General features: G+C 42.4%; 1 protein-coding gene across 1 annotated transcript in view; it reads right to left on the bottom strand.

The window, feature by feature from the left end:
• LOC147677796 (ATP-binding cassette sub-family C member 12-like) overlaps positions 1–15,061 on the bottom strand; it is a 1,047,046-nt gene that overhangs the window by 790,996 nt on the left and 240,989 nt on the right. The window contains exon 6 of the mRNA XM_086945450.1: positions 7,877–8,110. Within this exon, the coding sequence (XP_086801576.1) occupies positions 7,877–8,110 (234 nt within the window). The remainder of the gene's footprint in view (positions 1–7,876; positions 8,111–15,061) is intronic.

Raw genomic sequence — 15,061 nt, 5'->3', positions numbered from 1 at the left:
GGAAAACTTTTCCTATTTGGGTGTTGTACTCGATTCTAAACTAAGTTGGAAAGCCCAAATCGAGAAAAGTAAGATATCATATGCCCAAAATGTCAAACCAATTTTATGCAAAATGAATACCAGTACAAGCAAAAGTGTAACCCCGGTTTTAGAACTTTTTAAATTTAAAATACAATCTGCTGTGCTATATGGAGCAGAGATATGGGGCCCATGGGCAAAGAATAGTTTTCAAAACCTGGACAATAAATTCATGCGTGCTTCTGTAAGGGTTCCTAATAGTACACCTCTTTTACCTCTCCAACTTGACCTGAACTTTAGGAGAACAGACCACCTAGCTACCCTAAGACCATTAATATTCTGGGTTAGGCTTTGGACCACCCCGGAGCTGATAGAATACAGAAATGGTCTGCAAGAACTGATGACTCTTGATTCTTTTAATTCCATCCAATGGCTAGTGCATATTAAAAAATGGTTTACACTCCTGGGCTTACATTCAATGTGGGAGACTCCTGACAAAATGTCCACCTCTTCCAAACTAATAGTTAAGCGAGCCTTTTGGACCCACATGAGTGGAAAATTAGTGGATGGAAGTAGTGTTGGTTCTGCAGTTCAGGTTTTTCTGTCATTTAAGGATGAGTTCCGTTTTGAATCATTCCTGGACGAGATAGAGCCACCCATTGCAAAGACCCTTTACTTAAAGTTCAGATACGGGATACTTATGCTGAATTACAATACCGAAAGATGGGCACAAAAAAGACTGGGAGAATCGAATGTAAAAACAGGGTGCTGCCCTATGTGTTCCAATGTTTGTATTGAGAATGAGGTTCATATGTTTTTTGTTTGTAGCGCATACATGAATGCTAGAAAGAAATGGCTAAAACCAATGTGTAACCTCTTGGGAACCAGGTCCTGCTCAATAGCCCATAGGATCATGAAAAGTAATTCAACCCAGTACATTGTATTTAGCATAAGTAAATTCCTATATTCTGCTTACATAACCCGTAAGAAACAAGGACAGGTACTTTGAGTTGGACAGGTGTATATGTTTACAAAACTCTCACATTTTTAAAACTTTTATATTTTTAAACTGAAATGAAATATATTGTTTTTTTTAAAAAACAAGAAATGTTAAAACTATTTTTTTCCCATGTACCATTTTCTTAAATGCTGCCATGCATATTGCTTGATTTTCTATGTATGTTTGTGACTTTTATGGCCAAACTGGCCGAAATAAAGTAATAAATAAATAAAATGGGCCTCCACTCTTTCACAGTTTTCCTTTTTATAAGGAAGTGCCTGGAGTAAATCCCTATATGTTGATGACGTGTTGGTACCAGTTCTATAGCGCCTTTCTGTAACGTAGTTTGAAACATTAGAGAATGTTAAATAAACTACAATGTCTGACTATACTGAACGACGTCCTGCACCCATTTATCTGTATTTATTGCCTACCATTTGTTGCAGTAGGTAAAGATACTGCCTGATACAGAGTCCACTTTTTATGTTGTGCATTTCGTGGTATCCAGTGCCTGCAAATAGTCAGTGACTCCTGATGTCCTGTTCTTTCTTTTGGGCCTTACACTTTTGCTGATGCCTAGAATAAGGCTGTTGTTCCTGCCTGTAGATATGTGGCTGTTGTTGATGGGACACGTAATCCTGGCAACACTGTGGAAGCTGGTAGGATTGTGGATATGGTGTGTACGTGTGTGACCCTATAATTTTGGTATGGGCCTCGGTACGACTGCATTCCACTTTTTCCTCAAAAAGACTAAGGGTTTAGTTGCTGCAGAGCTGCGAGAGACCTGGCTGTCTTTGTATCTGATGTACTGCCTTGAAGTGCGTGATCCACTTGCTTACAAAATAGCCATACTCCATTAAATGGCATGTATTAGAATTCATTTTGAACCACTGGCCAGAAAGAAGTGGCCCTCAGCCATCCTTGTATAAGTAATACCGCTGCCGGTACCGGGTTGGTTGTCTTATTCCAAATATTCGAGACGTCTATTGCTCAGTACAGATCATGCTTTTAGTCCCTTATGGAGGATAGCATTTACTTCTTGCTTTTGAACATTTGACAACAAGTCTAGATATGGAGCCATGTTGGATCACATCCGCCTGACCTAGCTGTCTACAATTGCCATGGGATTAGCAACCCTTATTGACATGCAGCTCATAGAGCAAAATCCTTTCCCCAACAGATCCATTCTATAGCCTTGTTGATCCACTGGTGCTGTACTAGGTGCTATCTCCACTGTGCCATATGCTTGATGATGGAATCTGCTTTAGGGTAGTCCAGAGGCATACAGTTAAATTATCAGGGATTTTGTCAATTCATGGTACAACAGATTGCACCGGAACTGCTGTTTGTATTAATGGTATGCCCTCTTGCTAGATGTGTTCCACTATGTGAATTGCATTGACTGACTTTTTGGCTGGTTCCTTGAAGTCACAGAGGTAACAATCAGTTTATTTTATTGTTATAGGTAACTAAACCTTCTTAGCAACCCTATCAAAAGTTTTTAGGTTTGCAACAGGTCAGATGTATGTCTCCCATCCGTCGCCCCTTGCCAGGTCTGTTTAGTGTATCTCACCTCCTTCTACATCTGTATATTAATTGTCAGATGTGTCTACCTAGAAAGATGGTTTAAGTACTTCTAAAAACTGTTACACTTCTTGACGTTACATTTGAGGTGGATTCAGTTTGCCTTCATGTGAGAGCCCAGATTTGCTAAGGAGGCCCAGGTGTAGGCGCCTGTTGTGGACAAGTCAGAAAAAGTGTGCAATAGTCTGCCATTATGTGCCTTAGATATACACTGGTACCCTGATCATATGTCTTTGTTCATAGGTGTCATACAGAAATTTGTAAGGGCCATAGTGGCAGTCATAGCATTCTCTGTCCTCCCAGTGTTAGGAAGTGAATTATGTCTCTGGTTGTTGCTCTGGGGAATGCACCTGTTCCTCTTCTGTGTCCTGGCATTTGATAATAACCTGCCCTAATGAGTAAGCCACTCCAAAAGGATCATCAGACCTGATTCCTTCTCCATTTCTATTTTTAGAAGCTTCGCTGGAGGGTGAGGAGGAATTTTGCTTGGAGAGGTATGCTCCAGACAGAATGGCGTCATGTGAAGTGATGTCATCAGTGGTATAATAGCCAATGACGATGGTGGATGTACCGTTGATGATTCACTCATTAATGGGCAAGTCGCCAATGGATCATCATGGGCAGAACCACTTTCGATGGGCTTGTAGTCACTGGTATGTTTGTGGATACTTCTTGCATCTATGACGATTGTGTCACTGCCATTTCCACATATTCTTTTTCACCTTCAGAGGCATAGTCAGGCTTACCATCGACAGTGGCCTTATTTTCATATTTTTAGTCAGCTGAGATGACGGTGGAGGCATTGATGTTGTAGAATGCCTCTTCTTTCTCTTGCAAAGATGCACCTACTGACTTTTTAAGATATTTTGTTGTGCTGCTTTTCCTCATGCTTTACAGAGGAAAATGTCCTAGTCCTACTTTTAGCCCAGGAGGATTACCAAGCATCAAGCTTTCTTTTTTCTCCTATCTTTTCCCCAGAGTTAGAGGACCTAGCCTCAGATTCTTCCCCTCAAGAGCGGTGTTCAGATGTTTTATTCTTTTGAATCTAACTGAGTGGTCTTTAGCCTTAGTAGATATACCAGGCACTTTACGTCTTCAATATGGCCACCATTGCATTAATTTCTTCTGGGGCAAGGCTGATAGTGGCAGTGTGTGGCAAGGGGTTTTATCTCGTCTGTGCCTGGTAACTTTGCATTTTGGTTTATTTCACTTGTGTTCAATTTGCACCCAAACTTCCACTGCTGTGCACATTTATTGCTTTATCTCCCTCTCACATACTACAGTAGTTGTGCCTGTGTACTTCTTGATTGTAGTCCCTCTCTTCAACATTTTACTAATGACTCACTGTTGTCCTGGACCAAGTTGGAGACATTCTCTTCCTGCAACCGAATCATGTTTGTGTTTTATCAGCCACTAATAAAGCAACAGTAAACAAAATAAAATAATGTAAAGCCTGATGGTAAATGCCCAAACAAGTAATAGAGAGTGCAATTTATGTTCAACTCCCAATATGAATTAGTGCTACAATTAAGCAAATTATATTTGTTTCTTTTTTAGCACTAACCTGATGGGTGTAAACACACTAATAGCGAAACTCACATAAAGGAAAGGATAAATCAAATGCAGCATACTCTCAGCCCCAAAATCAGAAGCTGTTAATAAACATGTACAAATGTGGCACTGATATTTTTCATTGTGGCTTGGTGGATTTGGGTAGGTTCCCACTATAATATAAAGTGACAGCACCAAAACATATTTGAAACATTTAACAAAACACCAACCAGACAGTACTGACCATCGGGCACTCCCAATCTAAACAAGTCATAAAGTGGAGACATACATGTGAAACATTTATTTAAACTTCACTAAAACCTGTAAGCCAGCCAAACCTCCTATTATAGGGTAAGAGAAATTGACTAAATAACACTGTTAGATTTACCAAAAGCCATATATAAAAAGCAGGGTAGTGCAACCGGTGCAGCTGCACCTGACACTGACCTCAGTGGGGGGCGTTGTGTTTTGAAATATCCTATGGGTTTTTAAGCACCTGCTGTAGAGCTCCTTCTGTGTGGGACAGTTTTCAGGTACCAATAAAAAAAAAGTGAAGATAACTCTGTTGATGAATGTTCCGACAGGAACTGCTGTGATAGTGGTTTCTGCCATTACTTTATAAATGACTGCTGGCTTGAATGTCATTTATAAATCTGGTGGATGGCCCCTCCACCATGGTGATGGAGTAATTTACTATGTCGCCCTGGTGGACCCATGAGCCATCCGCCAATATATAAGTGAGCCCCTAAGGCTCAAGGTAAAACTTCAGACCGGGTTGAACCTGGTGGTTGTATCTGAATCATGCTCCATTGTGGTTGATTTGAAATCATGCCTAGGTACGGCAACCATTGACTAGCATTGGTGCATAGCATTTGTTGGCACTATCTCCTCTTAAATCTTTACAAATTTCATAACACGGGTTCCCCTTTTTGGACTTTTGTGGCTTTTAAGTCATTGTATTAACCTTATCTTTGTGATTCCTTCTGTTTGGGAATTTTATGTTTGAAGTTTTGACTTTTTAACTTTTGTGGCACCACATAAATACTTTACACATTGCCCCAAGTTAAGCCTGTGTGCGCTATGCCATAGCTACCAGGGGAGGTGAACTCTGGTTAATTTAGTGACTTTGGGGTCACCCTGACACCTTAGTGCAATTATACCTCAAGGTGGACATCCACCCGAACCAAACAATAATCCACGTACTTACAGTTAGGTAAAAAAAAATATGTTTCACATATATAGAGTATGTAGGGATATAATCGGAATTGTGAACAAGAATTAAAATTTTAAATAAAAAAAAGTCATGCAAGGCATATGATTGATGCACTGGGGTGGAGATAAGGGTAAACTAAACTATAAATCTACCTTTGCAAGGGGGTGATATTCAATTAAATGCTCTCTGTGTAGCTGTAGATTGATGTAGTCACACTTATGCAGTAGCACAACCTATCACTACAGTTCTGTATTTCCTATTAATTGATGCAGGGATTGTTGTTCTTTGAATTTGCATAAAAATGTTGAACCTGCCTTTTCAGCTCTACTTTTACTTCAGAGGTTCCAAAGTCCATATCATGATGATCATTTATTTTCAGGCAGCACCGCTCAGAATTAGAAAGAGACAACCCTTGCTCATGGTTTCTGAACTAAACTATTGAAATAAAACACTCACTTAGAGAAATATAAGTTTACACCCTGCAAGGGCATAAAACATTCACCCTTTGTGTTGTGCTAGGAAAGCCCATCATGATATAATCCCAAATCCTTCATAATTAGAATGATACAACCTTTACAGGGGCGTGTCAAAGGAGTCTTATCAGATATTAGTTTAGTGAATCCGTCTCCATGAGGAGAATTGTGCTCAAGTCAGCTGGGGATCCCAAGAACAGGTGACAGATCGATTCCCTATTACTAAGTGCATCCATCAGAGATGGGTATTGGCTCCCACTCTGTTCTCGCTCTATCTCAACGATGTTGTTTCCTACTCCTCTTCCCTCCCAACCGAAGCTCCATCTTTAGCAAGATTCTTCTTTTCACAGACACCTTATTGATTTCCAATACCCTAAATGGTCTGCAACAAGCATTCGATCAATTTCAGGAATTTTGCACCTCTTGCGGTTTGGAAATCAATGGTGCAAAGGTAAAGTCAATGTTTTTTAGCAAACACAGGTCCTTTAAAGGAATGCTTCAGCAGGGAGTTGATCCTCTCGCTAGGGTAGAGATTTGTAGTTATCTGGGGTCACCATATCCTCAAATCTTTCATGGAAACACCAGTTGGACATTTCAACTCTTAAACATAGGCAAATAACAGGAGCTGTAGCAAGAGAACATAACAACTCCCTTACAAAACCCATCGCTCCTATCTTGCAAATCTGTTATGCTAAAGCTACTAGCACTTGTCTCTGTGGTTCAGAGTTATGAGGTTTTTCTAATCTCTCCCCGCTGAATAGCTCAGTAAACAGATTTTTGAGGAACCTGGTTCACTTGCCTCAAAGTACCCACCTCAAACCTTTGATGATGGATTTGGGTCAACATACACTGGCAGATAGAGGTAAATTGCGCACCTTATTGTTCTGGAAAAGGCTGTAGTTTCATCCAGAACTGGTACAATATGGTGAAGTACTAAGGGAAGTGATGGCTGTTGACAAATTTTGTAAAACATTCTGGCTAAGACAGGTCCACAAACTGCTTGTTGCTACTGGCCTTGGATATTATTGGAGCAACCTGCTCTCAAGTCCACTTCTGGCGGCTAGGTTGTTGAAGGAACGTTATTGGCAGTGGGTTGATGAAAATGCAGTTAGAGCGAGTATTGGTCACCCCTGATTGGAAGTTTTAAATCTTCTTGGAATCATATTGGTAGATTATTTTTGTACCCTTAAAAAGAAAACTATATTTTCAGTTTAGGACTGGCACACCGCCTCTCACGACCTTTACTGCCAGATGGGCTACTGATAAAGATGAAGAATGCCCAACATGTAATGCCGCTCCTGAATCTTTGGGACATGTTCTTTTTGCTTGTCATGGGTATGACTGTATTCACCGCACATGGATTAAAACTATATACAGGCTGATAGGGACACGCAGTTGCTAAGTAGCCCTCAGAATCCTCAGATCAGATTTAAACCAGGCATATGTATGTGCAGTTGTTACGTTTCTGGGCAAAACGTAGGTCAAACGTGCAAAGGCATTGGCAGCTATTGTTTGACCTTATTAACATCTCCCAGATTGCAGAAGAAATGACAACACCCATCGTCTGTGCTTACCCAGTCTGAATCTATGTGTGGCGACCATTGTTACCTTAATATGAATGTCATTTGGAGTCCTTAGGGGATGTGTCATGGTCTATTGGGTTTATACTTGTGTACTGCCCTTTCAATCTTTATGTTAGTGCTCTTCTGTGACGTATCCAGTAAATTGAGGGTGTTGACCATTTAATAATTTTTTATTAACTCTTTTATTTGGCCGTTTTAATATGTTATTTTACAATGATATGTCATTTTACACTTTTTTACCGATTTGTTCAAATTATGCCATGTATAGCTTGTATTTAATGAATATTTTGTATGTTTTTAGGACTAATATTGTCGAATAAAGCAAGCACTTGATTGAGTTTAGAGAATCATTTACACAGTTTTCAATTTACACACTAAAAGACCCATAATGTCTCTTCATTTCCCAAATCCCACTAGTTCACTGGTGATGACTTTGAAGAAGTTCACAGCTTACCTCACCCACTGAGATGTGTGTCAACGTTTTGAATTTAATGAGCTTTTCGAAAGCCATGGTAGTGAGGGCGACCTTCAGCCTGGTGCCCGTGCGGTAGTTGATAGCCCAGGACAACGTGAAAGATAAGGACTTCCCCAGCTCTGAGAAATAGAGACCGATGCAGAGGCCTACGCCATACACAACATCATTGGATTCGCTCTCACTGAACTCCAAAATGCTACGAATGATCACCGCCTAAAAAACAGAAAAATAAAGATCAGTTAGACCGAATCCTTTAAAATCCATGACAGATTTTCGGGGGGCTGACACTGCTTAACAAGTACATTTTGCAACACACACATTACATGTTACCTTTTTTAATCTCAAAACTCATGGCTATCTCTGTTAGCTATAAAATGCTTCCTACTTCATTGCATGCTTGGAACCATTCATTGAGTGTTCTTTCTCTAGCTACATTAATGGAAATTCTAGGTGGCATTATCAGTGTGATAATTGGCATATATTTTTAAAAACTGTCGGCTGCACACTTATATAATGAGAATGCACTCTAGAATACTGAAATACGCTATAAAGAGGTGGTAGACCAGACTAGATATTGATATAAAGAGAAGATACTCATATGGCGGTTCCTATGCTGCCTACAGAATATTGGATTGTTATACAACAAGCCATACATGTGCTAATTTGCTTCAACTATTCTTTATACCCTCATTCTAATAATGCAGCCCTCTGGCTCTACAATAAGCTGGATGCATCCAGTGGGTCTAGTGAGGTAGCTGTGATCGCAGCCAAAGACAAGAAACCTGGCTTGGAAATAAATCCTCATTTGAACAATAAACATGACATGCACATGCCATTATACATTTTCAAAGGTCTAAAGCAGTGCAGTCTAATTTTCTAATTATCGTGAGGGATGACAGACATGAATGTCAGGACCAATGGAATCTTTAAGTCATTAAGAAAGTGCTCTTCTAACCAAAGACTTGTCCATTCCTACATCTTAACAACATGGAACATAGTGGTAGATATTTAAAATGGCCCCATCTTGATTACCGTGCTTTGGGGGCACATCCCCATTGTACAAGACTGACCACTTGCTAAAGCTTGCCTGTGTTAGGCGATTCAACTTTATTTTCCCCTCTCGAGTGCACAGTATTTCTGAAAAGGAATCCCTCACAGAGTTTGTCTCACTGTAATAAAAAAATGAAAGGCCGAGTGGCACTGAATTAAAATTCGTCTCCCAGTGGTTCTAATCTCTTCAAAAGTATATTTTATCACGACTTTGGGCCAGTTTTGTGTTTTACATAGTTACATGTATTTTACTACAATGTCACAATTGCATAAAATGAATCTGCGTGAATTGTACACCCCTACTAAGCAGGTATTGGACTGTGAATATAAGGTGAGTCCTATAGCCTTCAGCCTCACTTGCTGTATCTTGCATATCCATACAATTGTCCTTAATAGCTGCATTTGTTTTTGGTTGCTCAGCTACTGAAATAGTCCAGTTTTTGCGACAGGTGTAATGTCCATCCTATTTTATGCTTCTGTACATTTAATTCACCTTGACTTTATATTTTGAATTCCTGCAATGGTTGGTTTGGTTTATTTGGCAGTGAAATCATGTCACCGCTTGGTAACACTTTGCTCCCGCAAGTGATTCGTGTTATTTGTTAGGTGTAAGGGTTTTGGGTGACAATTCTCTGTAACTGCAACTTTGCAGGTATGTGCACCAGTTGCTCACATTTCGTAGCAATTTTATGAAACCAGAGTTCCCACTTGGTTCAAAGACAGTGCATGTTTTTTGCTTACACATAATGATTACTATACTGAGCCCTAATGACACATTTCTCAGTTCCCTCCTTCCTGTGTTGTCTGTGTCTTTGACTGTTTGGTTCTGTTTGGGTAGTCCTGCCAAATGCGATGAAGCACGTGCAACAAATTAGTTTTATTTATTTATTTGTTCACTTACCTCCATTGGGCCGTATTCCATAGTTTACTACCTCCACCCTTCTCCACCCCTGCCCCGCCTCACCACCCCACAGCACTCCCACCACCGGCCGCTACTGGTCCTACATGAGCTCCAGATGAGAGCTAAATTATATATTTCTATGTCAGAACCCAGAGGCGAGGATTAGGCTTTACTTTCTTCATTTATGTGCACCAGCAGCCATTAATAAGATCGTGTTTTTAAACAACAAACTACATTTCCCATGATTCATCGTGAGGTAAACTGAAAAAAACAGTCCATCCCATCGGCAGCCAGTATGCCCTTCAAGACCTGTTGCTCTTCCCCCCTTTGTCTTTGCTGCTCCAGGAGCCTAAGATAATTGCCTTTTGAATGCTTTGGGCTTACTGTTGGTTCGCGCTGTGTAATATTGAATTGCTGACTTTGTTGGGTATGGTACAATTGCTTGTTGTTTAACTGAAAGCTTTCCTCCCGCATCGGTGACAAGCTGAATAACTCGCGGCCGTGGGAACGTCCTCAGTGCTCCTACATGCCCGCTTTCTCTCTCACTGCCTCTACAGAGCGGTGAACTCATCCTGCTGTTAGATGTCCCTCGCTTTGATCAGTTTCACGCTCTGTGTACTCTACCCTTAGGCCCGGACTGGCCATAGCAGGGTGGGGGCCGGTTTTGAGCCCGTGGGGGCCGATTTTGTTACAGGGCTGTTTTTGCAGCAACAAAATCGGCCGAAAACCAGCCCTAGCAAAGCGCTCGGCAGCACCTCCAACCCAATCGAGTGGGGAGGGGGGCCGGCCGAGCACTTTGCCAGGTCCGGTTTTGGTTCCCAGTCTGGCCCTGTCTACCCTCCTCCACCTCCCGGCACGTCACTTTCACTGATAGCTGTCAAGTAGAGGTGAAGCGTTTTGGTCTTTGTTTTAAAAGCCTTACAAGTGAAATCAACACTTGAATGTTGTGCTCGTCGGAGCGGTAGAGCCACGCCTGGAGACAAAACACCTGTGTGGGTAAGAAATAGCAATTGAGACTCATCCCATGTGTTATAATCCCTGTTTATAAATTAAGGGTGAGTTTGAGTCCCCAGACCTTGTGCATCCTCACATCTGGTCCTGTCAGAAAATCGAAAACTTGCAGGGGGTACCCTGTCTCAATAAGATCCTCGGAATACATACCATTTACAGTTATTCTGCATAACAATGTATGACTCTGAAGAGTGTGTGGAGGAGGAGGAAGGGACTTACCTCCCTATCAATGACCATTTCTGCCAGGTGATGGACACTTCCATAGTTGGGGCAGTATACCAGGTTATGGCACCCTCGGAGCAGAAAATCCAGTGTATGGAAGCAATGTGCCAGAGACCTCTTGCTTCAAGGTATGATTTATCTGGGTACCAGGCCCCCATATCTCCAGGGAAGCCACTGGCACAAGCTTGGGATGCTAAGCACAAACGTGGTGATGCCTTTTTGCCATCCTCAAGAAGGCATTTTTGGAATCCCAACCGTCTCAAGTTGATGACTCTGATTTAGTTCCTGGTACCACAGAGACTGTCCATGTTTCCCCCTCCTCTCCCACACCCCACGACATGGATGACATCCTTAATACCTCTGATGGAGAACCGGATCACTCTAGATCTTGAGGATCATCAGGCTCGCTGGGTGATGGGACAGCGCCTCATCAAGACCCTGATTTGAATCTTCTGGATCCAGAGGACTTATTACAACTGCGTCCTGTAATATGGCTTCCTGCCTCAAAAGCAGCTGAATATGTGACATCCGATTACGCAAGGCAATAGAAAAGGAAGTGCATAGTCACCTTAGGGCAGAGTGTCCTCACCCTCCCTAGAGAATAAGGTCTCCCTCACTCCGGAGATTGATTCTAAAATGTCCACCTTTTTGACAAAATTTGTAAGGGACCCCAGGAGAGGTATAGGTTGTTCCTGAAGCTCATGCCAGAAAAAAAATTGTTTGGTGTTGTAGGCCTAATGTCCAAGATCCTGGATATAATGGAGGACACAAAAGGCATCAGGCACCCTTAGTTCTCCCGAGGTTTCTAAGAAACATATGCCCGTGTAATAATATCTATCCTTCATCTTCAATTTAAAAATGTGTTGCTTCTAGTAAAAACCAAGGCAATTAATGAACTTAAAACGTAATAAATCAATTTACAGAAGTAAGAAAAACAACACCAGACAAAATTTGAAAGTTTAAAAGAAGTTAAATACAGCTTTTAGCATTTAGTTAAGCACAGTCTGGCAAACGATCATGGCGTGGACCTATTCTTACAGAAACTAAAATCACTGTTAATGACACTGGCATTTCCGCTTGAGAGACTACCTTAATTTAATCAAGCATTGGCATAGCCAATAGGTCTCGCCTTTGGGACCTTATAAGTGTTTAGCCATGCAACGGTTGATGTTGTTGCACCAAGGATATTGTGCTGCATACCTAAATTCTTATAAGGTCCCAAAAGCGAGACCTATTGGCTATGCCAATGCTTGTTTCAGCTTGTCACTACGATTACGTCCCTTTCTGACCCTGGAGCCTGAGTGGCCCATCAACATTGTTGTTCTCCACCGCCTGGAATGGTGGTCTGAGGTTAATTTAGATGCCCGATTTGAACTGAATTTATTTTATTTTTGTTTGTTTTCATTTTTCTTTTGTTCCATCACCTGTACCTAATTAAGGTCCCTTTCAATTATCCGTCCGGGACCCCCACGGTCCTGATGAAAACCCTACTGTAAGGACCTCATTTGCCTACACACAACCCCTGGGTCGAAACGTCAACAGCTTTATTTTGTGTTAACCTTATATGAACAACAGTGATAGATTCACAGTGTCCTTTCAAAAATTATGGTTTTGTAAATAGGTTAGCCTTGGATAAGGCTGGATAGGCCATTTATGATTTCGATGTACATTTTGTTCACTGTCCTCCCTCTTTCACCTACCTTCACGCTCACACATTGATGCACTTATCCCTCCCTTCCCCTGTGGGGCACCTTTTCCCAATATCATTCACAAATGTGATGTTTTTGAACATGAGAATACATGTTCAACATGAATAAATATGTTCAACATGAATAATATTGTTTGCAATTGACTTAATAATTGATGTTGATGTTGATGTTTTAGTTTAATTTTGTTTCCACTAGGATGTTTGCCTCCTTATAAGACAGCATACTAGGCTCACGGTGGAGCAGGCCGAGGAAATGGCCACCACTTACTGCAGGGCACAACCCAGATCCCTTCCCTGGTAGAACGACAGACCTTCCTGATCCGCCACAGGAGTAACAAAACCAAAGAAAAGGATTGTAAAACCCGCACCCAACCCGGTAAAGTCTTGTGTACTTAGACCAGACCCCCTCCCGACAAGAGGACCCCAGTGTTTAGACTGCGGAGACTGGGGTCACATTGCTTGGTACTGCCCTCATAAGAAAACCAGTGAAGACCCGATGGACATCAGCTATATCCCTAAAGCCATCCTCTACACAGAAGAACTAGGCTCCTGTTTTTACGTAAGTCTAGTGGTAAATGGGAATCAGGTAAAAACATGATTAGACTCAGACTGACCCCAGTTGGTTATACAGGGGGCCCTAGTGAAACAAGGACAAGTCCTAGAAAGCAAACGGGTGCCGATAGGGTATGTACATCTTGACGTTAAGACCTACCCTGTAGCCGTGCAGTTACATGATGGGAACAGCATATGAGTTAGAGTAGTAGTGTTGCCTACCCTACCATAGAAATTGATACTGGACCTAGACAACGCAGAGTTCTTAAGTCTTCTTAAAAGGAGAATAGCCGTACCACAGAGACAACCCCCTGAAACCTCCATCCTCTTTACGCGTGCTCCCTGGCTTGGTGACACCAATTTCAGATACGCTCAGGCCTGCGACCCCACCCTCCAAGATGTTTGGCAACAAAATACCGATCCCGATTCTCCAAGCAGCTCTTACCCTTCCTTTATTGTGAAGTATGGCCTCTTGTATAGAATAGGGAAACCCTCTAGCCCACCACAGTCACTGGTACCCCAGAGTTTTGGGGATCAGGTGTTATTCTTTGTGCACTCTCTCTTACTCGCAGGACACAGCTGGGCCCAGAACACTAGCCAAACCATTCTAGAAAGCTTTTATTGGCCCGGTATATTTGCTCACATAACCAAATATTCCCAGGAGTGTGAGATATGCCAGAAAAAGAACCCTTACAGACTCCAGGCAGTTCCACTACAACTCCTCCGATAGTTGAGAAACCCTTTGAAAAGGTAGGAATGGACCTTATTGGAACACCCCCAAAGTCCAAGAGAGGAAACCAGTATGCCTTAGTCATAATAGATTACGCCTATCTGTACCCAGAAGGCTTTCCCTTAAGGACCCCTACCTCCACAAACATCAGTGATAAGTTGTTCGAACTGTTCTCACCAAGGCGGCTCCCCTGACACACACAGGGAGTTAAGCCGAACACCACACGGCATTGCTGAGCCGATCACGCTTTTTAAACTCTTAATTTGAAGCTTGTTATAAAATTGTGTTTACTCTTTTAATACACTGCTTAGCATAGCGTATGACTAAATAGGCTGTTGGGGGCATTTTCGAGCCGTTACTGGGCTCCTATTTACCTCGGGCTAACGACAAGGGAAAACCGGAAGGAACCGCCATCTTGGGTAGGGGAAGAGGGCACTTAGCGCTCTAGTGCGAGGGCGAACACAGGCCCTCGCGCTATAAATCAAGGCAGGAGCCTCGCGCGCACCCTGTACACCAAGGCGGCTCCCCTGACACACACAGGGAGTTAAGCCGAACACCACACGGCATTGCTGAGCCGATCACGCTTTTTAAACTCTTAATTTGAAGCTTGTTATAAAATTGTGTTTACTCTTTTAATACACTGCTTAGCATAGCGTATGACTAAATAGGCTGTTGGGGGCATTTTCGAGCCGTTACTGGGCTCCTATTTACCTCGGGCTACCGACAAGGGAAAAGCGGAAGGAACCGCCATCTTGGGTAGGGGAAGAGGGCACTTAGCGCTCTAGTGCGAGGGCGAACACAGGCACTTGCGCTTCATAAATGGCCGCACTCACTCGCCCGCGCAGCGGGCGGGCGCAGCGGGCGCGCCGATGGCGCGCCGGAGGCCGGGCCAGTACGGACCTAGGGCCAGATACGCTACCCAATGCAGTGCGAGTACCCCTAACATACTCGCAAGAACAACTTATGCATCTATGTCTCAAAGCCTCCTGC

Source organism: Lissotriton vulgaris, chromosome 12 (assembly GCF_964263255.1).
Source record: "Lissotriton vulgaris chromosome 12, aLisVul1.2, whole genome shotgun sequence".
Taxonomy (NCBI): domain Eukaryota; kingdom Metazoa; phylum Chordata; class Amphibia; order Caudata; family Salamandridae; genus Lissotriton; species Lissotriton vulgaris.
This window is presented reverse-complemented; position numbering and strand designations above follow the sequence as displayed.